Below are 23,599 nucleotides of genomic sequence, written 5' to 3' on the forward strand. Positions count from 1 at the left end.
TCTGCAAGTCAGTCTATGGGTTTCGGGTTCTGCTCTTTCCCTCGCTCTACAAACAAGAACTCACCAATTGCCTGTCCTGCTGGCACCCACATTCCTAGATGAGAAAACAGAAGAGAAGGGTCGGTGCCAAGCCCCAGTACTGGATGCCGAGGAGTCGCCGAGAATGGCCACCACAGACCAGGGACCACCTGACCTCTCCTGAGGCTCAGTGCCCAGGGACAGGGGTGGCCCAGTCCTGGTGGAGGCAACACCAGTGACAGACCTTCCCAAGCCCTGAGCAGAGCTCCCTCACAGAGTGCCTCCCACGCCTTTCCTTGCCACCCTACCACCTGGTGGGCACTGTCTGCAGACAAGGAATGAGGCTCCCCAGCTCCAAAGAAGGACATTAGAGACATCTCCAGGACCCCAGAAGGGGGTTCCACCTAAGTACACAGGGACAGTGTGTGGTATCCTGCAATGCCTACGTGTAGTCATTGGTCTAGCTGGCTGGGATGTCCCATGACTGTCATCCCAGCACTTTTGGATCATGGGCTCCATCCCATTCCCAGCTACATAACAACAAAAACCCCATGACATGTGGCTTGCAGCCTAAGTAGGTCTGAGCTCACAAACTCAATCAGGGCCAGGCAGAGCAGGCCTGGAGGATATGCAGAGAAAAAGTAAAGGTCCCTGCAGGGTGCCACCAAGCCTACCCACACTGTGGGCAGCAGAGGGGAAGACTTTGTGCCATCTGGCCTGACACTCATCCAGACTCACCGTGGCCTTCCTGCAGTCTGGCATGTGGACAGGATGAATGGATGCTCAGCACAGTAATTCTAGTGACAGTGAGAACAGTCTACCTAACTATAGGCGGGCACCTAAGCTAGAGCTAACCCCACCAACAGCATGAAGTAGTAAGTACCTTGGGTGCCAGAGGATAGCCTCACCATGCCCCTCTTACCAGTGACCGTACATCTTTCTACACCCTGGGAGGCTCTGAGGGTGCCATGCCACTATGTGATCAGGGGAAGCTCAAGGAGCCCAAGACAGGGGGGAACTGTTCCCATTTTGGCATGCCCCGCTAGCACCCCAGACCCCTGCCTCTCCAAGGGAAGGCACACAGTGGAGTAGCTAGCCAGTCTTCACACCCAGGGATCAAATTTTCTTACCTTGTGGGCCATATCCCTGCTGCCACGTGGGTGGGGGCTGGCCTGCCCAACCGTTCGCAGCATTGGGCACGACGCGGCTCCCCCATTGGCTGGCACCCGGCTGTCCTGGCGCTTGGCTTTTGCTGTCCCGAGGTTCAGCCCGTTTAACCTCCACCTAAACAAACCGAGGCAGTGGTTTAGAAAGACGCTGTGGCCCAGTGCCCCTTCCCTTCAGACACCCTCAGTATCTTATAACTACACTTAGCATCTTATGACTTAAGACTAAGTACTTAACTATAAACCTTATTTAGGCCAGTAGGTTTTTTTTTTCTTAAAAAATTTTTTTGAGTTTTGTTTAAAAAATGTTTCTCAGGTACAACACATACAATCTTTAAGACTCTGTACCCAACTACTGCGAGCAGTAGGAGGAGCCAAGAACCTTCAGTGGACCCGTGCAGCAGCCGGGCCTCCCTCCCAGGGCCTCTGCTAGGCCATCAATGCCCTCCTTCAAGCATAAACAAAGGGCCAACACCCTCTCAGCCCCATGCTGGGGCTGCAGCCCACCCCACCCCAGAACCTAGCGCATACCTGAGAAACACAGTTGGTTTTGACTTAGATTTTTATTTAAAATGTCTAATGGAAGATAAAGACTTACCTTCCCCAGGCTAATGCTTAAAGACTCTCAATTAACTCAAAAGGAATGTCAGAGGGAATGGATGTGGGAAGAGAATCTTACATTACATCTAACAAAAAAAGTAAACGGACATGCAATAAAATGGACATTTGAACCAGTAAGCAATCTTCATACTGTGTTAAGACAGCAGCCTAGACCTCTTCCTGAAACTGGCTGCAAGCCACAGCCTTTGAACTAAGGACAATGGCGCTTCCATGCCTGACCTACTTATGCTCAGACAGTAGCGACCTTGCTCTATGCATCCTTTAAAATATGGGCAGACTGACAACATAAAGGCCCCATTCCAGAGCTGCCTCCGCTTCTGATCCTGACTATTTTTATGATAAATTGCAATGAGAATAAAGAGACAATGGGTCCACCTGGAGTCATCCTTAGGGTCTCAGTCTGGAGAGGTAAGCATTATGCATTCAGAATTCCTTCAGTTCTCATGTTAGAGAACAAACAGGAAGCACCCCAGAGGCAGAGTCCCCCCACCTGCCCCACGCTCGCCCAAGGAGACTCTGTATGGTGGGAACAAAATCCCGTTAGCTAAGGGCAACGATAGAGCAGGAACAAGGGACCCATTTCAAAGAACTCAAAATTAATGAGTCTTCCCACACACACTCCTTAGGGGAATTCAGTTCCTGCTTACAGAGCAAAGCAGTCCTTGTAATTTAAAAGAACCCTTCGCCCTTTCCTATCAGAACACAGGATACAGCACCTTAGCCCCTACCTGAAGGGTGAGTAGCCAAGGTCAGCAATGGGTGATGGAACACGGTCAGTCTAGCTCAGAAGTTGACTGAACCAAGGTCACCTTTGCCAACCTAGCTTTGGGGGGGGGGGGGGTCCAGGGGAGGTGCCCCGGGACAAAATCAGCTTTCTCCGAATTTTCAATGTCACAGGACTCTAACACACTGCACTGAGGCTCCTTTGAACTCTGCTCATAAACTGTCCTGTCCCTTGCAATCTGCATGCTAATTTTAAACCACACACTGCAAGGGATGTCACAACAAGCTCTGTCTCTTGTTCCAGTGAGGCCCAAGTGAAAGGAAGGCAGTTTGCAGTAACATCCCACTCCTGCAGGACAGAGGTAACACACAGGCGTGGCCATGTATCATGAGGGCTAGACCCTGATAAGAAGCTGTATGGCAGGAGCACTCGGGTGGCTCAGCACAGAGAGGGCTTCTGGGAAGCCTCACAAATGAGGGAAGTAACTCCATGAGGCAGCAGGCTACCAAGCACTCACTGCACACTTAAATCGTCAGAGCTAGGGTCTCAGGAAGCTACGGTTTAGGAGCCAGCCCTACATCCTGTCCCTGCTTGGCTCTGGCAGCAACACAGTATGAAGACAAAACACCAGAGGTCACTTGACTGCACGTGGTTAAGTGCTATCGAGAGCATGTGGCTGGTCCCGGAGTTTCACAGTAAGTGACCAAATTAAAAACCAATCCTTCATGATGTTTTCACATTTCATTCGGTTTTAAGTGGAACCTCGGTTCTCAGAGGCCCTTGCTCATCACATTCCAGGTCACCATTACAAAGGGGCTGGGGGCCACATCTGAAGGAGTGGTCACTGAAACCAAGCCTGAGGCAACGCTGCGATCTCACTGGAAGCAAGCCGGCCCATACCACCTCCCCAGTTCCACTCATCTGCTTCTTCCCAGGCTGCCCAGTAACACCCACTAGGGAAGGGGGCCACTCCAGGAGTAAAGCCAGGAGACAATGCCCACTCTGGACAGGCTAGACCACATGGCGGACTGGACCTAGCCTCATAACCAAGGACTCACAGGTGAACTTTCTGTTGGGGAATTTTCCTTTCCAGTGAAACCCCTAAGTTGCCTAAGACTTGGTTTGGTCTTAAGGTAAAATAAAACTACAACTACACACTTTTTTGCCCATGATGTCGTGAAAATGCATGTTGACAGCCTGGTCCACTGATTGTTCGTCCTCGAAAGTAATAAATCCAAAACCTAGCCAACGACGAAGAGTGAATCAAGGTAGCAGGGTGTTGTGACACAAAACAGGATGATGAACAGTATTAGGGACGGACCAAGGGATCGAGCCCAGGTTTCAGCTAAGCCTATGTGCAAAGGCTGTGGCCTAGGATCAGGCTCCCAACAGAGTGGACGGACTGAAGCCCGCACTCCCCAAAGGGCTGACTGAGGTCTCTACCCAAATACTTGAGGGTGGGGGTTCTGGGTGAGGACACATGTGAACCTAGGGGGCACATCTTAAGAGAGCAGCAGCCAAGATGGCTGGTAAGCCCTCAAGGGAATTCCTACACATCTCCAGGCCTGGGCTGCCCTACTCTGGCTTGCATCTTGAGGACAAGCACAAGTGCCAGGGTCCAAGAAAGCCCATGTGGAGAGCCACTGAGTGTGCATGTGGGTGCATTTCTGCTTTTCTGAAACCCAGGTTCTCCCCCTTGGCTTGCAATTTGCTTTGCAGCTAGTGCTGACAGCAGCCATACATCATTCTAAAGCGTTAACAGAGTACAGTTTCTATCACAGTGAGCGCCTCGCTAAGCTTACCCAACACTGTTGGGTAAGCCCAAGGAGTCCTATCAGAGGTAATAAATAAAACTATGCTTATATGCATATATGTATTATAGATAAATAAATAAATAAATAAATAGGTAATACACAAAGATACAGGCCACAATGGGTTCCAGCAGGTCAAATTCTGCTGTCAGCAGCAAGAGCAAGAGGCACATGTAATCAAAAAAGAAAATTTTAAAGGAAAAAAAAATTTAGCATTTCCCAAACACAAGAAAGTGGCAGTATAAACGAAGTTTGGTTGGTCTGGGGCGAGTGCGGCTACCCAGCTAAGGGGCGTGTCCTGTCCTCTATGGACAGGAGTAACCAGAGCCTTCAGCCTCTGGGTCTTGAGTGCAGCGAGACCTGCCAGGTAAACTGGGCCTCTGAGGTCACCCGACGAGCACTAGCACCTCCGGATGGACCAGTGTTTGGGCACAAAGAAGTGAAAGCAGACCACTGCCGGAAGACCTCAGCAGAACCGAAGACAGACATGGGAAAGGCTGGTTGGGAAGAACTGAGAAACAGGTTGAGAAGAGGTCTTGCCCACTCAGTCCTGTGGTAGGAGCAGGACTCCAAGGCATCCACGGCAGAGGGACAGCATGACATAAGCACTACCTCCTACCAGGACAGAGGTGGGAGCCAGTAGAGAATGGCTGTGGGGGTTCAAGCAGACATGGAGGTCCCGAGGAAGGAGCAGCCCATCAATGAGGCCTCTCAAGCTGATGAAAAAGGAATGCTTGGGACTACAATCAGCAGAAACCAGATAGAAAAATTATGAGTAAACTGTGGCCAGGAGAAGGATGGAAACAGGGAAGGAAAGGTAGCTAAGGAAACAGATTTCAGAGATTACCAGCGAAGGGACTGGGGCACAGGAGCCTTCTGATTTTTCTCTGTGCACATGTGTGTGCCTATGCATGTGTGTACATGCACAGATGTCACAATAGTACAGGCAGGGAAGGAAGTGAAACCATGAAGGCAAAGCACACAGGAACCAGAGGCTGAAGGGATATAAAACCCAGATACAAAGGGAAGTGAGGTGAGTGGAGGCAGCAGGCTGAGTGAACGCAGGCCAGAAGACTGGGCATGGGGGAGGGCCTAGGGGCATTGCTGTGCAGCACAGGGGTTTTAACACATGGAGATAGTGTGTGGTGGAAAAACAGCAAGGTTCCTACATACAGGGATATGTCCACTAGTATCTTGAGTCAACCAAGAAGGGGAGCCAGAGGGGAAAGGGAGACAGAACAATCCCAAAGACTGAAAAGCCAAGAAGACAGGAGCTTGCTGTTTGGGAGATCTCCTGATCTACCCTCTGCTATCTGGCACCCACAGGGATACTCTCTAAGCCCAATGGCTGAGCTCAGGGAACACAGGCAGGTCCATGGGCCAGCCCTAAAGCTCCCTATGCCAGCTCCTGCCACTGCCCCTCCACCAGCATGGGTCAGCCACAGCAGCCTCACCCAGCAGCTGGACAGGGGTGGCAAGTGAGCAGGCAGCTGGCTCTGCACAGCTACAGGGGACAGGAACCCCTAAGAGCAGCCATCAGATTTCCGTGCACCAAGGTTTCACAAGATCAGAGGCAGTATTTGGAACACAACATAGGTGATGAACAACATATTAAAAAGTTGACATTTTCTCAAACTGTAGGAATATCTGAAGCCACAGGGCTGACTTGGTCCGTTTACAGTGCAAGAGGCGGTGGGTCGTGGGTAAGGAGCCCAGGGAGGGCTGTCTAGGAACGATCTGTCTGTCAAGAGGCGGCAGCGGGACAGAAACACACTGAAACTTCGTTTACACCCCACTGGAGCAAAGCCGCTCCCTCCTCTGACTGCGGGACGGGCCTGTACCTGTGTGATATAACTTAGCACCTGGAGAAGAGAAATCTAAAGAGACATCGTTAATCACAATTCACAGAGAGAAAAGGAGAAAACATCTTACTTAACATTACTGTACTTTACTATGAACACTTAAGTATATCACTAAGCATGTATGTCTATGTTAAATTAGGACTAAGACTTAACAGCTTAATCACATGTAGTGAGCAATACAACCCCTTTCCATGGGATAAAGGAGGGCAGAGGCTCAAATGGCAAACTATTCTCCAGCATGGCGGGCGCATGCTGCGGGCTGGCACCACTTGGCACTACAGGGCTGCCTGCATCTGACCTTGGGCAAATGGTGCATGAGGGGACATGGGCCCAGAGCTGCTGTGCAGACCTCAGGCTGGCAAGTCTGCTCACATGGATGGTCTAAAAGCAGCAGATGAGTCAAAACATAGGGGCAGTGACAAACAGCAGCCACACACACATACCAAAAAAAAAAAAAAAAAGGCCATGAAAGTGGGTGCCATCACTGGCTCCCAAACCAGTGTGGATGGGCAGAAAGCTCAAAGAATGACACAGGAACCTGAGGTGGCACCTCACCCTCCTCCCACCTGCCCTCTGACAAGGGGGCGGGGTGGGGGGGAAACAGACAACTAAAAAAACAAAGAATAAAAAAGCATGGGATGGATAGAGGTAGTTCAGGGTCCAAGCCAAGCTGGAAGAGGCAGTTGGAAGGAATTAGCCACACTGGCAAGGACCTAGACGATGGGCATGAGAAGCTCAGGCAGAAGAACAACATTCTTCTAGAAGACATTTAAAAACAGAAACTATGTAGAGATTCACATCAGGTGGTAAAAATGTCACAAGAACAAGCCAAAAACTGAGTGCTGTCTGACCCAGGGAAGCACAGACGGGCGGAATGGAGCCACGTGGGAGGAGCCTAGGTTTTAGTGGGTGTCTCCAATTCGTCCTCACTGAGCAATGCTTGCTGACCACCTAGCCTGTCTAAAGGTGAGATAGTTTGCCATCTGAGGGGAAGAACATGGGTCAGGATAAACTAGGTCTGCCGTTACCTCGAGGCCTCTGCTTCTCCGCATCATAGATCATGACCACTTCAGTTACCTGTAAGGGAGAGGGTAGCATGAAGCCCTTGTGCCATGATGAGGCCAGGCCAGGCCTCCATCTGACAAATTCCAGAGCCACAACTTCTAGGAACAACCCAATTTGAGATTTGGAAGTTCTGGGGCAAAAGTTTTATAGGATTTATTATCTGGGAACAAACAGACAGGAGCCCCAGTACTCATCAGGAAGATTCAGGAATAGTGGACATTGCTTGCCCCTCCCCTGCTGGGTTCCAGGACTGTGTGTGAACCCAGTCACAAAGCACACACCGCTGCCTCACAAGGGGTTTGCTGAGGCAGATAAAGTAAACATGACCCTGGTCACAGACCCTAGTAGGGATGAGGCGCAGAGACCCCATTGGCAGCCTTGGGTTCATATTTAGGGAAGTGAGGCATGTTCAGCCTTCAACACACTTGGCATTGGCTTGCTCTGCACTCCCCTCCGGGCCCAGTCGAGTGTCCTTTGGTACACCAACAGACACACAATGCACCCAGAGCAAGCAGGTAGGCTATGGCTGACAGCCAGATGAGACGTGTGCCTCCTCAAGCGCAGGCCTTACCAGCACAGAGTCCCAGCACTTGCTGAACTTGAGCAGCTCACCGGCTATAAGTCACCGAGATTTGGTATGAATGACTGGAGTTGAAATTCCACAAGGAACTTTAAAGGACTTAGCCTTTTCCAGAAAGCAAACCTCACTGGGAGGCACTCTGCACTTTCTGATGTCAGGCAAGAAGTGGGTCAGACATCTTTGATGCTGGCCAGGAAGCTGATGTAAGTACTGTAAGTACTTTCAAACTGTGGCATTCTACTGAGCAAGGGCCCAGGATGGCCACAGACCCAGGGCAGGCCCAGTCTTACTGCAGGTGGTTCATACAGTGGCACTCTGTCTTGGGCCTAGAGTGTCCAGGTGAGGCCATGTTGAGGGTGGGCCTTGTCTAGAACCATCCCTCTAGCACCAAGGGATGGCATACTTCTCAGGCCCAGGCTAGATCCCCCTGAGTCCAACCCCATTGCTCTCTAGCACCATCATCTGACACCTCACAGGTTGATAACTTTAAGATTCCAAAGGGCACCTATAAATCCTACTGCTTAACTTATAACCATTTGGAGAAGCCACAGAAAAACACCACTGGAGTCTTCAATGGCATAGGGTCTCCAGAGTGGGAATAATGTCAGGGAACACTCAGGGGCTCCTAGGCTCCCAGAAGTTGGAGAAGGCCTCTGTGGCCAGCCACTTTCACAGTTGCAAGGAACTCACCACTCCGAATTTCTTGAAGTATTCCCTGAGCTCTGTCTCGCCACAATTGTGGGGAATCCCACCGACAAAGATCTTGTTTGATTTACTGTTATCGCTCCTTGGTCCTTTCTGCTGTGTCAGGAAGGAAAGGGGATTGGTTAGTTTACAGCAGAACCTAGATACTTCCCACAGGTTGGGCACATGATTTTTGCTAAAAGCCAGACACTGCAGAAATCTGGTGAATACAACTAGTACCTAAAACGGAGTAACTTCTTTGGAAATCCAACGAGACAGGAATCTATACCATTTTGGCAAAGCTATATTTCAAGTAAGTGAGAACATAGCTGGATGTAGTGATGTGCACCTATAATTCCAGTATCTGGGAGGTAGAACAGGAGGATTAAAGGTTCAAGGTTGGTCAAGGGTACATAGTGAGACTTAAAAAAAAAAAAAAAGGCTAGGCTCTGCCTCATACGTGTAATTTTAGCCACCTGAGAGACTGATATAGAGAGGATTCCCTATCCCTCAGAGATCCCCATCTCAGGGGCTGGGGATATGGCCTAGTGGCAAGAGATCCCCATCTCAACAGTGAAGCTGGGCATGTTGGTGCACACCTGTCATCCTAGCTGTGCAGGGAAGCTATGTTCCAGGGCAGCCCAGGTCAAAAAAGTCACAAGACTTCATCTTATCTGATTCCAGAGGGTCATGCTTGTAATCCTAGCTACTTAGGAGGCTGAGATCTGAAGACTGTAGTTTGAACCTAGACTGCAAAGGAAAATCCCTGTCTCCAATTAACCAGCAAAAGTCAGATGTCTCAAGTGGTAGAGTACTCGCCTTGAGTAAAAAAATCTAAGGAAGGACTAGGAATATGGCCTAGTGGCAAGAGTGCTTGCCTCACATACATGGGGGGTTTGATTCCTCAGTACCACATCAACAGAAAAAGCCGTAAGTCGCTCTGTGGCTCAAAAGGTAGAGTGCTGGGGCTGGGGATATGGCCTAGTGGCAAGAGTGCTTGCCTCGTATACTTGAAGCCCTGGGTTCGATTCCCCAGCACCACATATACAGAAAATGGCCAGAAGCGGCGCTGTGACTCAAGTGGCAGAGTGCTAGCCTTGAGCAAAAAGAAGCCAGGGACAGTGCTCAGGCCCTGAGTCCAAGGCCCAGGACTGGCAAAATAAATAAATAAATCTTAAAAGGTAGAGTGCTAGCCTTGAGCAAAAAGAAGCCAAGGACAGTGCTCAGGCCCTGAGTTCAAGCCCTAGGATTAAGGAAAAAACCCAAAAAACTAAAAAACTAAAGGACAGCACACAGAACCTGAGTTCAAGCCCCAGTACCATCACAAAATAAAAACGACCCCCATTGTACTGTGGCTCAAACCAGTAATCTCACCTACAAAAGGTAGTATAAATAAAATAGAATCGTGGTTCAGACAGGAAACTAATGGGAGTTTATCTCAAAATAATCAAAAGGGGCTACAGTCAGATGCTGGTGGCTCATGCCTGTAATCCTTAGCTACTCAGGGGTCTGAGACCAGTCTGGGCTGGGAAGTCCATGATACTGTCATCTCTAATCACCAAAAACCAAGCTTGAAATGTACCAATGATAGGCATGAGTTCAAGCCCAGGACCAGAAAAAAACGAAAAGAAAAAAAAAAAAAAAAAAACAGGTGGGGGAGGCTAGAAATAGAGCTTTGTGGTAGAGTACCACCTAGCAATCACAATATCGAGTGCAAACCCTAGTATAAAAACAAAACAAATAAGGGGCTGGGAATGTGGCTTAATGATAGAGTGCTTGCCTAGCATACATGAAGCCCTGGGTTCAATTCCATGAAGCCCTGCATTCAATTCCTCAGTACCACATAAATAGGAAAAGCCAGAACTGTATTGTGGCTCAAGTCGTAGAGTGCTAGCCTTGAGCAAAGACAGGCTCAGGGACAGAGCCCAGGCCCAGAGTTCAAGCCCTAGGACTGGCAAAAAAAACCCCAAACAAACAAACAATAAATAAACCTAACATACATACACATACATATACACTGCCTCTAGAATTCTGGGGTACATTTTCATCACCATGCCATGACTGTGGAAGTGGCTTCATAAGTATATATGTGGCCTAAAGCTACCAGCTATGGAGTTTACAATAGGCCTATTACATCTTATCAAGCTGTTCAGTAACTAAGCACACTGATGTTATTAACTATGCAGAAGCTGGGCACTGGTAGCTCATGCCTGTAATCGTAGCTACTCAGGAGGCTAAGATCTGTGGATCACGGTTCAAAGCCAGCCCAGGCAGGAAAGTCCGTGAAACTCTTATCTCCAATTAACCACCAGAAAACCGGAAGTGGCGTTGTGGCTCAAATGGTAGAACATTAGCCTTGATCTGAAGAGCTCAGGGACAGTTCAAGTCCCATGACCTACCCCCCAAAACAAACAAAAAACCTACACAGAACATGACTCTGGACTCCATTTAAAAAGACTAGCATTACAGACATTTATACAGAACTCCAGAAGGAATGATGTTCCCAGGTATAGAGATCTAAGGTTAGGTGGCACCCACTAGATTAAAAAGGTGTCTTGGGGCTGGGAAATGGGGCTCAGTGGCAAAGTGCTTGCCTAGCATGCATGAAATCCCCCGGTTTGATTTCTCAGTACCACATAAACAGAAAAGCTGGAAGTGGCACTGTGGTTCAAGTGGCAGAGCACTAGCCTTGAGCAAAAGAAGCTCAGGGACAGTGCCCAGGCCTTGAGTTCAAGCCCCATGGCTGGCCAAAACAAACAAACAAACAAACAAATGGGGGGTGTCTATGCAAACAAAGATGGGTATTAAATACAGAGGTATTTGACAAAACACTAGTAACCAATGAATCCAGCCAGATGCTGGTGGCTCATGCCTGTAATCCTAGCTACTCAAGAGGCTGAGATCTGGGGTTGGGAATATGGCCCAGTGGCAAGAGTGCTGCTTGCCTTGTATACATGAAGCCCTAGGTTTGATTCCTCAGCACCACATGAAGTGGAGCCACAAAATGGCCAGAAGTGGCACTGTGGCTCAAGTGGCAGAGTGCTAGCCTTGAGTACAAAGGAAGCCAGGGACAGTGCCCTGAGTTCAAGGCCCAGGACTGGCACAAAAAAAAAGGAAAAATAAAAAGGCCGAGATCTGAGGATCATGGTTCAAAGCCAGCCCAGTCAGGAAAGTCCACAAGACTATCTCCAATTAACCACCAAAAAGCTGGGAGTGGAGGTGTAACTCAAGTGGTTGAGAGCAGCATCCAGGCCCTGAGTTCAAGTCCCAAGAACAGCACAACAACAAAAAAATTTCTAGTATTCATTGTATTAGTCTTTCAATTTTTCTGTACTTAGACTTGAGCATAAAAGCTAAGGGACAGTACCCAGGCTTCAAGTTCAAGCTCCATTAATGGCACATGCACAGGCGCATGCCCACACACCTGCACATGCCCACACACGTGCACATACACACACACACAAAAATGAAAACAGCTACAAGGGCCCAGAGGACTTCACTTGAAAAGACCAACTGAATTCTGCTAAAAATGCAGATTGTCAGGCTTTGCCAGTGTGCTTTGCCATCATTGTTCAGGTAGCAGTAGTTGAGAATCCCTGGGTCAGGAAAAGGTGAGGTGTGAGTGGTGGCAAGCCTTGCAAATAGAGGAAATGCTATACTGGGCTGGGAATATGGCCTAGTGGTAAAGTGCTTGCCTCGTATGCATGAAGCCCTGGGTTTGATTCCTCAGTACCGCATAAACAGAAACAGAAGTGACACTGGCTCAAGTGGTAGAGTGCAAGCCTTGAGCAAAAAAAGAAACCAGGAACAGTGCCTCAGGCCCTGAGTCCAAGCCCCAGGACTGGCAAAAAAACAAAAACAAACAGAGGAAATGCAATGCTAAGAACATGAGTAGTCTTGCTCAGCCAAGCACCAGTGACCATAGTTTAAAGAATTTCCACCACCTCATGAGACCTTCAATTTAATTGACTACCACCCTTGCTCACAAGTGAGGACAGCTGGAGGGAAGAACTGGACTCTCACACTGAAGGTGTCAATACAGCCAAAGATAGTGGACAATGGGGGGGTGAGGGGAGTGGAAGCAAAGGTCAACAGGGACAAACTAAAGGCTCCCAATGATTCAAATGATGAGTGGCATAAACTGTCAGGCTTTCCTTAAGATGGACTAGTGAGAATTTTCTTAGCTACAAGGTAAAACACTAAAAACAGGCTAAATCTGTATAATTTTCAACAACTTCAGAGTCAATCTCTTAATGAGCAAAAATACCAGAGAAAGGAATATTTTTCTTTTAAATGTGACTGAAGAAAGATGTGACAGGGCTGGGGATATGGCCTAGTGGCAAGAGCGCCTGCCTTGTATACATGAGGCCCTGGGTTCAATTCCCCAGCACCACATATACAGAAAATGGACAGAAGTGGCGCTGTGGCTCAAGTGGCAGAGTGCTAGCCTTGAGCAAAAAGAAGCCAGGGACAGTGCTCAGGCCCTGAGTCCAAGGCCCAGGACTGGCCAAAAAAAAAAAAAAAAAAGAAAGATGTGACAAAGGAAAGATATCAATTCTGGCCCCTTACCCATCCTTCCTTCGGCCGTGTTCGCTCTGGCTGCATCCCCCGAGGTGTGCATGGCTTCGGGTCGATCTGTAGGAAGTTTCAAACCAGCTATTGTGAACAGGTATCTATATTCTCTACAAAAGAAGGTGTTAGCAACAGCAGCCAGCTGCAGTGCACACTGACCCACCACCACATTCAATCTACCAATTCTATTCTAATAGCTGGTCCAAATACTAAGGCACAACCCTTTGAAATCACCCCACATTAAGACATTCTCCAAAATGTCAATCCTGGCTCAGAGATGAGACCAGCTTAAGGACTGGTGTACAAAGACAGAAGAACATGAGCCAAGACACTTACGTTACGGCCATCCAGGGTATGCGGTCTGCTGGCCAACACTGTCCCTACACAATTTGGGTCTTTGAATTTAACAAATCCAAAACCACGAGACTGGTTGGTTGTTTTATCTTTCATTATAACACAGTCGACAACTTCTCCATACTGGGAAAAGTAGCTGCGCAGAGTCTCTGCTCAGAAATTGGGAACAAAAACACACACACACAAAGCAGAGCATTAGGCACAAGTCTCATAGTTGGAACTTGCACAAGCACCTATACATATGCACACCCCATAGCCCTTTTCCAGCCCATCAGCCTAATCTGAAAAAATGTGAACAAGCAATGGACAAGGGGAATCTCATACTACAGATGCACTCCCTTGTTGTAAATTACGAAGGACCAAGTGGTCACAGCAATGGTAAATGGCTACACTTTTTTTTTTTGCTAGTCCTGGGGCTTGAACTCAGGGCCTGGGCACTGTCCCTGAGCTTCATTTTGCTCAAGGCTAGCACTCTACCACTTGAGCCACAGTGCCACTTCTGGCTTTTCCTGTGTATGGGGTACTGAGGAATCAAACCCAGGGCTTCATGCATGCTAGGTGAGCACTCTACCACTGAGTCACATTCCCAGCCCTGGCTACACTCTTGACTGCAAAGGTTAGGTTATTATAGGGGAGCCTCAGGCTCCCCAATTAAGACTACAGGAATGCACCACCATATCCCATTAGGAATGTTGACTTTAACACAAACTGCATCCTAAAATGACTCTGAATGCAGTGATTGCCCTAGCAATGCCCACCCCACAGTGCAAAGTACCCTGCTTCAGCTTAGAGCCTGCCTACGGCCTAGAGGGACCAGGTCAGCAGTTTCAAAACCTACATACACTCTCTGTCCCAGCCAGCTCCCAGACAGACATCTCCTGTCCAGAAACAGAAACATTAAATAAAGAGTGCAAACAAATCCAGGCCGGTAGCAACAGCGAGATCACTCAGCCTAGTGGCCTGCAGTGCCTACCTTGGGTCGTGCTCCAGTCAAGGCCGCCCACAAAGAGCTTCCTGCAATTGGAGAGGACACACCTAAGTCAACCTAGTTCTCCTTTAAGAATACCCCATCCCACCACCCAAGGTCCTAAGGCAAACATGGAAGGAGTATGTGCAATCATGCTCATTTATACCTCTTCTGGAGCTCAGCAGTGATGAGGATAGCCTTGTCTATGCTATGGCAGACTTGAGAAATAATGCCCAAGTGCTGGCCACATCCTTATTGAGATGGGAAAGGTGCCTATGGCAGAGGCCAGCACCAATCACATCACAATCATGCTGAGTAGGGTCTGAACACCTCCTTCCTACCTTTGCAAATACTTTACTATCAGGAAAGAAAATTGGCAAGAACAGATTGGAGGTTGTTTATAATAGACTCGAGGAAAATCGGACATTGAGGGCCCATGTCTCACTTGGCCACTGGAAAATAGTAAAGAAGACAAAGAACCCCTGGAGCCCCAAACTGAGAGAGAGGATTCTATGCCACCATCCCCACAACAGGGCAGCCTGGCAATATTTGCAAAGAAGATGGACCCCTATCTCCACTGCCCAGCTTTCTCACTACTTTGTGGCTGGCAAGGCCCATAAGTAGATAAAAGTGGCTGGGAGTAAATGTCCACAGGTCTTGCTGATGGGGCCAGTGCGCAACAGGGATAGTGCTCACCTTGTTTCACTACAGTATTCACTCATATTTTGGCCTCCAGGATTGCCCACCCACAGAGCCTTGGCTGTCATCCAACATTCCACCAAACAAGGACACAGAAAGATGGCTCTATCCAGCCACACCTCTCATGTCTTGCCTGCTAATCCAGGTATGAGGACATCTCAGAATAAGGTCCCTTAGTTGAGCCTCAATGTGTCAACCCCATCATCTTCTCAACTAGACCATCTTCAAAGACCAGAATACCCTCTAGGCACAATCACCGCAAAAGAAATCTGTTGGCCTTGTTGAAAATGCCAGACTTATACATATATCCCCATTAACAACTAACAACACTGTACTGAACAGGAGAAGCCTGCTTGGGTGATCGAATTACTGCCCTATATGTAATCCAGGAGCTCCATGCCAAGAGGAAGCTTCTCTTTTTGGCTCCTTCTACCTGTGCTGGGAGATTGTGGCAAGGTAGCTGATGCCGACACTGCCAGGTCCCTGGACCAGTCACCACAAACCTCCCCAAGTCAGCCCCTGGCAAAAGTGCCACAACAGCAAACCTACAGGACTTGTTCCTATCTTGCTCTAAAGAACAGTCATTGAAATTTAATGTGAAAGCAACTTTCCCACCAGAAGTAAGTGCCACCCACAAGGAGTCAATAAGCAAGCCCCTGGCGCAGTGTGCATGGGCAAAGCAGAAGAGGGGAAGAGCTAAAAGTCTGCATAGCCACCTCATTAAGAAACAGCTTTGTAAGAACTCGTTCCAAGGGAAACATGCTGATCAAGCAAGGCAGGAAGCTCAGGTTTAGGCCTCATTAACTTAAAACCATGTGTCTCCTAAACACCCTTCAGAATTCAGCTAGGGGACAGGGGTTAGACAGAGGAGGCTGCTATGAGCCCAAACTTTGTAGGCCTGGCACCTCTGGGAGGACACTGTGATAGCCACTGAAACCATTGAGAAACACCAATCTCTAAACAAAACAGTGAGGTGGCAGTGTCCCTCCTCCAAGCAACTTAATCCCATACAGCAGGACTGGTCAGACCAGTCTCCACTCCAGGTCTCATTGAAATGCTATTTCCACACAGCTGAGACAACTGCCACGGAACCTCTGAGAACCTGGCACCAATATTTTATTCCCTCATTTTGGTCACTTGGTTTTTTTGTGCCGGTAGTGGGGCTTGAACTCAGGGTGCTATCTCTGAGCATCTGTGTACTCTACCACTTGAACCACAGCTCCACTTCTGAGTGGTTAATTGGTGATTAAGTTTTATAACTTTCCTACCCAGCCTGGCTTTGAACCACAATCCTCAGATCTCAGCCTCCTGAGTAGCTAAGATTACAAGTGTGAGCCATGAGCACCCAGCTTCAAGAATATTTAAAGAAAATACGTAAGTGTGTATGGAAGGGGTTCCCTAGCAAGAAAGATGTGTAGATGGGGCCAACACTGGGCAGTTCTCACTATAAAGAACACATCACGGAAATTTTTGTCATTTTCTGTAAGTATAAAGTAATATAAAACTAAGTTATGGGGCTGGGGATATAGCCTAGTGGCAAGAGTGCTTGCCTCTCATACATGAAGCCCTGGGTTCGATTCCCCAGCACCACATATACAGAAAATGGCCAGAAGTGGAGCTGTGGCTCAAGTGGTAGAGTGCTAGCCTTGAGCAAAAAGAAGCCAGGGACAGCGCTTAGGCCCTGAGTCCAAGCCCCAGGACTGGCCAAACAAACAAAAAAAAAAACCCTAAGTTATGACGATAGCTAAGGAATGGACAATAATTTTCTTCTCGTCACCTGTGAAATCAGGAAGAATTCTACATGACTTGCCTCAAGTCTTATATGTGTCTAAGGCATTCCTGATGGAAGAGGCCATCAGGAAAGAGAGGTACATTCCCATAATAAGTTCTAGAAAGTTGTAGAAGATGGGCTTTACATCCTTGGCAGCAGAAGCAATGCTCAGTATCCTCAGCACCAAGTCCCAAAATCAGTGTGGAGGACTCCAAGTACTCAATACAATATGAAAGCCTTTGGCTGCCAACTCACCAGGGGATAAGTAACCTCCCTCAGAACCAGGCTTTCATAGTCAGCAATCTGCACAGGTGAGGAGATAAGGTGTGAAGTGGGTATTTACAGATTAAGGGATTAGACCAAAGCTGTGCTCTTTAGCTAGAGTCTACCTTTGCACAGCCCATGGTAGGAGTCATTATACAAGGCATCTCTGCAGTAAGGGGGAACCCTTGCTGGCAGGGAACCAACCCTAGCCAGTCACCCTCACCAGGGAGTGCATCCTGTGCATTCAACACAATGCCCAGGCTGCAAATCACCAGAAGTCTACCTGGCTTTCTGCACTGGGTGCTCAGCCTTTGACTGTGGGCAGCTTCCATCTGGAAGGGGCTCTGTAAAACTGGTCCCAGGGACCATACCTGCAGAAACTAAACCTGCATACAGACAGCTTCCCAGCTTCTGTTCTGTATATTATACGGCAACAATAGGACACTTATGCCACAAAGTAAATCTCAAAGGGCTTCTCTTAGCCTGGGCAACCAGGGAATGCTCTGGCTTCCTGGCAGCAGAAGGTAGGCTCCAACATGGAGTACCCTGCCTGGTGGGGGAGTGGAATGCACAGGCTACCTTCCCTTCTCCAGTGCAGACAGGCAGGGCGCCAGAGCCATCAAATGACTCCTCTTTGGCCAGGACCAATCTTGACTGTTGCAGACTCTTCTTCCTACCTCTTCAGGTGGGGTCACCTAAGGACCTCATCTTCCTGCAGGAGAGGACCCTTAAAAGCACATACAACCAGGGAGGTCACACCATTTCCTGGAAGCCCCCAAGGTGTGATAGAAATCAAAACCATGGGGCTGGGGATATGGCCTAGTGGCAAGAGTGCGTGCCTCATATACATGAGGCCCTGGGTTCAATTCCCCAGCACCACATATACAGAAAATGGCCAGAAGTGGCGCTGTGGCTCAAGTGGCAGAGTGCTAGCCTTGAGCAAAAAGAAGCCAGGGACAGTGCTCAGGCCCTGAGTCCAAGCCCCAGGACTGGCCAAAAAAAAAAAAAAAAAAGAAATCAAAACCATGACCCCACATGATCTATATGACCTTGTGCTAGTTCCTGACTTCCCCAGCTTAGCTCCTCCTTGCCAGCAAGGAGAAGTAATGCAAGAAGCCCCTAAATCCCATGCTGCTGTGGCTGAAAAGGCCTTGTTACTGTCTAACCATTACCGAAACACCCATCCTCTCACAGAGTCTAGGGCCCTCCCAGCCAGACTTCAGTTCATCATAAGCACTTATCAAGTGGCCTTCTGTGGAAAGTGCTGCTCTTAACTCCTTGTGAAACTTTTGACACCTTAAAGTGGCACAGCCAACTTAAGATACCTGCATCACAGACCTAGGCCCAGACAGATGGAAAGGCCTCAAGAGCAGATCTGACTAGCAGCCCAGACTGGCACATGTTCCTGCTGCACTATGTCAAGCACTGGGCCTGAAGACTCCCTAGTCTTTCAAGATGACTGGGGCTAAGTTCCCTGTCCCTATGAGACTCAGTCTTCTGGAAAGGGAAGAGTCAGCTTTAAGGCCATAGAGCTCCCAAGATGGTTCTATGTGAACAGCCTGCTTCAAACCATGGCAATCAAAGTTAAGTTAGGAGTGCATTACAACTTCATGGCCAGGACCCAGGCCAGCACCTGATAAAAAAGCAAGTCCTAAAAGCTGCAAGAAGCAAATGTGGATGAGTCCACTAGAAGCAGGACAGAGAGCAAAGGACTATTCACTTCAGCAGCAGCACACTCCAGCACTGAGAGAAAGTTAAGTACAGAGCCAAGGCTGTGGGGTATAGCTCAGTGCTAGAGTGCTTAACTGGCATTCACAAGGCTCTGGGTTCAATCCTCAGCACCATTTCCTTTTTGCCTGTTGCCTGCCTCAAGCCTGTAATCCTAGCTACTTGGAAGGTGGAAGGGAGCACAGCCGAGACAGGGAATTTGTGGTCAAGGTCATCCTGACATAAAATCTCAAGACTCCATGGTTAGGCATGATGGGGTGCTCATTATCCCAAGCTACTGTGAAGCACAATGGCTGGGCCCAATGGCACACACCTATCATCTCCAGCAACATAGGGAAGAGCAAGTGGGAGGATAGTAGCTAAGCCTGGTCCACAGTGCAAAATCCTACCATGAAAATAACCAATGTAGCTGGTAACAGTGGCTCAAGCCTATAATCCTAGCTACTCAGGCTGAGATCTGAGGATCAAGGTTCAAAGCCAGCTGGGGCAAAAAGTCCAATTAACGGGGCTGGAATATGGCCTACTGGCAAGAGTGCTTGTCTTATATATATGAAGCCCTGGGTTCAATTCCCCAGCACCACATATATAGAAAACAGCCAGAAGTGGCGCTGTGGCTCAAGTGGCAGAGTGCTAGATTTGAGAAAAAAAAAAAAAAGAAGAAGCCAGGGACAATGCCCAGGCCCTGAGTCCAAGGCCCAAGACTGGCAAAAAAAAAAAGTCCAATTAACAAGCAAAAAGCCAGAAGTGGAACTGTGGCTCAAGTGGTAGATTGCCAGCCTTGAGCAAAAAAGCTAAGAACAAGTACCAGGCCCAGTCAAGCCCCCCTATTAGACAGAGGTAAATAGGGGCTAGAACTGGAGAGTGTGCAAGTACAAGGACTTGAAGTCAAACACAAGTACTCAAGAGAGAGACAGAGAGAGAGAGAAAGACAGACTAGAGTTATGGCTTGAGTGGTAGAGTAAGCCTAGTAAACAAGAAGCCTTAAGTTCAATATCCCTACTAACACACACACACACACACACACACACACACACACGTTCATAACTGTGGCTCTCTCTCTTACTTTGCTTCTAAAGGACAATGGGCCAATGCCTGGGGACATGTGTAACCATCATGACCAAGCATGCTCGTGGCATAGAGGAATAAGAGACCAGGGGTGTTGTTTCAGCACCTTTGCAGTGCCCAGGATTCCTGCACTAGAGAACAGTGTTAACACTTCTTGATCTCAGTGGCCATACTGGTGGCCAGGGGGAGACTTTCATCAGAGTATACCACAATATACATAACAGCCTCAAACGGATCATCTCTGACCTCTCTCTCAATGTCTCCTAACACTGTGACCGCTTTTTCTGTGCCTACCATCTGCTCTGGCTCACCTGGAGCAGGCACTGACACTGGCATCCTCTCTGGGTGTATCTGCTTCTAAAGCCATTGAATAACCATTTCAGAAGGATCCGAGCTCTCTTCTCCAACATCTCCACAACGAATATTTTTAACTATGACCTCTTAAGAGGTGATCACATGGCAGGACCAAATCCAAATGACAGGGTTCCTGACATAAAGGAAAATTTGGTCCTTTTCCTTTCTAATGCATGGCTGTTGCTATGTGCCACCTTCTGCCACATTATCACACAGAGGCCTGTATCCTGCAATCTTGGAACTTCTAGGCTCCAGCCTGGAAGACCAAGATTTGTCCTTTTTGTGTGTGTTTGTGTACCAATCCCCAAATCCTAGGGACTGAACTTGGGGCCTGGGTGCTGTCTCAGAGCTCTTTTGCTAGAACTCTACCACTTGAGCCACAGCTTCACTTCTGGCTTTTTGTTTAGCGATAAGTCTCTCAGACTTTTCCTGCATGGACTGGCTTTGAATTGTGACCCCCAGATCTCAGTCTCTTGAGTAGCTAGGATTATAATAGGTGTGAGCCACCAGCACCTAGCTGCTATTCTTTTATAAATTGCTCAGTTAGGAATTCTATCAAAACAGACTCAGATCCTCCTTGCTACTTGACCTCAATTGCTGCCCTTCCTCGATGCCCAGCTAGAAATGAGAAGCACAAAAGACCTATACCATGTTCCCAGATCTTATGCTTCCCTTTTTTCCCCCAGTGACTCTTTCCTCAAAGATGCCCAGTGTCCCTAGTCTTACAATTCCTCAGTGATGTGGTAGGCACAGAGTGGACCAGAGAAAATCTTCTGGACTCCCTCCAGTTCCATGACACAGCGTTCCGCCACAGAAGCTGGCAGGAGTGGCCCAGACACTACTCATGTGCCACCTGCAGCAGGGACATGGGTCCACCACACAGAGAACCAGCAACTAGACACCAGACACCCACAGCTTCTCATTATGAAGCCCCAGAATCTGGCACTCTTTGTAAAGCCATGTCTGTCTAGATGGGAGGGTATGTGGTAACCGTTCCAGGCCTGGTTAGGCAGGACAGAGTGGGCCCAGACTTCCTACTCATCAGTCTGACTGCACATCTCTCCTACTTAGCACAGTGCATACACGCTAAACAGCCCACCACTCCCATCAACTGTCTGTCACCCAGCCCCTTCTTCCTTTTTTTTTTTTTTTTTGGCCAGTCCTGGGGCTTGGACTCAGGGCCTGAGCACTGTCCCTGGCTTCTTTTTGCTCAAGGCTAGCACTCTGCCACTTGAGCCACAGCGCCACTTCTAGCCGTTTTCTACATATGTGGTGCTGGGGAATCGAACCCAGGGCTTCATGTATACAAGGCAGGCTCTCTTGCCACTAGGCCATATTCCCAGCACCAGTCCTTCTTCCTTAGCCTGACTATATTCTGACAGTATATCGGAAAATGTAAATAAATCGGGGTGCCTCACCCCACTTCTGCTCTCTCATCAGTTGCCTGCTTCCTTCAGATTCCAATCTAACAGTGAAGCTGATAGAAAAGATGGCCTCTGATCTGCCTTGTTTGGAACACAGGGTCCTGAGGCTGACCTCAGCAAGAGAAGCCATTCATCCAGCTTTCTTCTTTAGTGTGGGGATAGACACTGAGCTTTCTACCCAGGTCTGTGCTAAGGATATGACATATACCTCCTCCTGCTTGAGGGTGGGCAGTAGATTTGAGATTACAGGGAAATGTGTGTCAACAGACACAATAGTCTCCTATCCACCAACAGATGTTCCAATCTGTGCTCCATACAAACAGGCTATCAGCAAGCACAGTGGCCTCCTGGAAGGCCACTGGGAAAAGACATGTCAAGAGGGAGCTTCACAGGGTCATGGGCACTTTGCTGTTTTGTTTTTTTTTTGTTGTTGTTGTTGTTTTTCAGATAACATAGTGTGAGAAGTTCTAGAGTGAATCTTGGGCTTTCCACTTAAAAGTAAAAACAAGTTTCCTATTGAGCAGTAAAACTGTTGTATTTCTTAGTAACAGATTTCTATTTTCAAGTCAATAGAAATTTGGGGAGTTGTATGTGATTTAAAACTTAGGGCCTGCAGGGCACCAGTGGCTCACACCTGTAATCCTAGCTACTTAGGAGGCTGAGATCTGAGGATTGTGGTTCCAAACCAGTCTAGACAGGAAAGTCCATGAGACTCTTATCTCCAATTAATCACAGAAAGGGCTGGAAGTGGCATTGTGGCTCAAGTAGTAGAGTGCTGCTAGCCTTGAGCAAAAGGAGCTCAAGGGCAGCACTCAGGCCCAGAGTTCAAGCCCCAGAACAAGGAAAAACAAAAAACAAAAAACTTATGGCCTGTAATTTACCCTTAGGCAAAATATATAAAAAGGAACAAGGTCCTGGGTTTCATCTACAGCACCATTAAAAAGAATAAAAAAAGGTGGACACTGGTGGCTAACTCCTGTAATCCTAGTTACACAGGAGGCTGGGGACTGACGGTTGTGGTTCAAAGCTAGCTGGGGCAAGAAAGTGCATGAGATTCTTTTTTTTTTTTTTTTTTTTTGCCAGTCCTTGGACTTAAGACTCAGGGCCTGAGCACTGTCCTGGCTTCTTTTTGCTCAAGGCTAGCACTCTACCACTTCAGCCACAGCGCCCCTTCTGCCTTTTCCTATATATGTGGTGCTGAGGAATCAAAGCCAGGGCTTCATGTAAAAGAGGCGAGCACTCTACCACTAGGCCATATTCTCAGCCCATCCATGGGATTCTTTATCTCCAAAAAAGCTGGAAGTAGGGCTGTGGCTCAAGTGATAGTGCTAGCCTTGAACAAAGAAAGCTCAGGGACAGTACCCAGGTTCAGAGTTCAAGCTCCAGGACAGGCATAAAAAAGAAAAAGGAGAGAAGCAAAAGAAATCAGAAGAAGGGGACACAAAGAGGGTCCCAAAGTCCTGATCTACATTCAGGAACGGTGCTCCATGGCTGCAGCAGATACCAAGGCACCTCTCTCCTCTCATCCAGGAACTAGGATAAGGTCCCTAAGTGTTCAAGTAGTTGAGCCTTAAGGTAGTCTTCTGCTAGTCTTGAGCAGAAAAGCTAAGGGACAGCATCAAGGCTGAGTTCAAGCCTCAGAAGCAGCACCAAAAAATAGTAATAGTGATAATAATAAAAAGCAGCAGCAGAACAGATGGACAAGAACAAGAGAAGGAAGCAGAGCTGTGACACATGTAGTAAAGTGCCAGCGCCCAGAGTTCAAGCCCCAGTATGGGCAACCAAAAAAGAGCCAGGGTAAGCAGTCCAGTGGTAAGAGCTCAGGCTGACCAGCACCTGGTAACAACTGGGTTTTGCCCCTGAAACAACC

The 23,599-nt window shown here is 48.2% G+C and overlaps 1 protein-coding gene across 6 annotated transcripts in view; it reads right to left on the minus strand.

Annotated features, from left to right (window-relative positions):
- Dazap1 (DAZ associated protein 1) overlaps positions 1-23,599 on the minus strand; it is a 29,907-nt gene that overhangs the window by 4,749 nt on the left and 1,559 nt on the right. For 2 of the 6 annotated variants that reach the window (XM_048341764.1, XM_048341763.1), the window contains exons 2-9: positions 14,431-14,471; positions 13,440-13,606; positions 13,101-13,166; positions 8,538-8,645; positions 7,231-7,279; positions 3,688-3,770; positions 1,149-1,302; positions 65-94 (exon numbers count right to left, since the gene is read on the minus strand). In XM_048341764.1, coding sequence (XP_048197721.1) covers positions 65-94; positions 1,149-1,302; positions 3,688-3,770; positions 7,231-7,279; positions 8,538-8,645; positions 13,101-13,166; positions 13,440-13,606; positions 14,431-14,471 — 698 coding nt within the window. Of the gene's footprint in view, positions 1-64; positions 95-1,148; positions 1,303-3,687; positions 3,771-7,230; positions 7,280-8,537; positions 8,650-13,100; positions 13,167-13,439; positions 13,607-14,430; positions 14,472-23,599 lie in introns of those variants that run through there. The other 4 variants (XM_048341762.1, XM_048341761.1, XM_048341765.1 and 1 more) reach the window with 3 other exon arrangements.

This window comes from Perognathus longimembris, chromosome 3, assembly GCF_023159225.1.
Source record: "Perognathus longimembris pacificus isolate PPM17 chromosome 3, ASM2315922v1, whole genome shotgun sequence".
NCBI classification, from domain to species: Eukaryota; Metazoa; Chordata; class Mammalia; order Rodentia; family Heteromyidae; genus Perognathus; species Perognathus longimembris.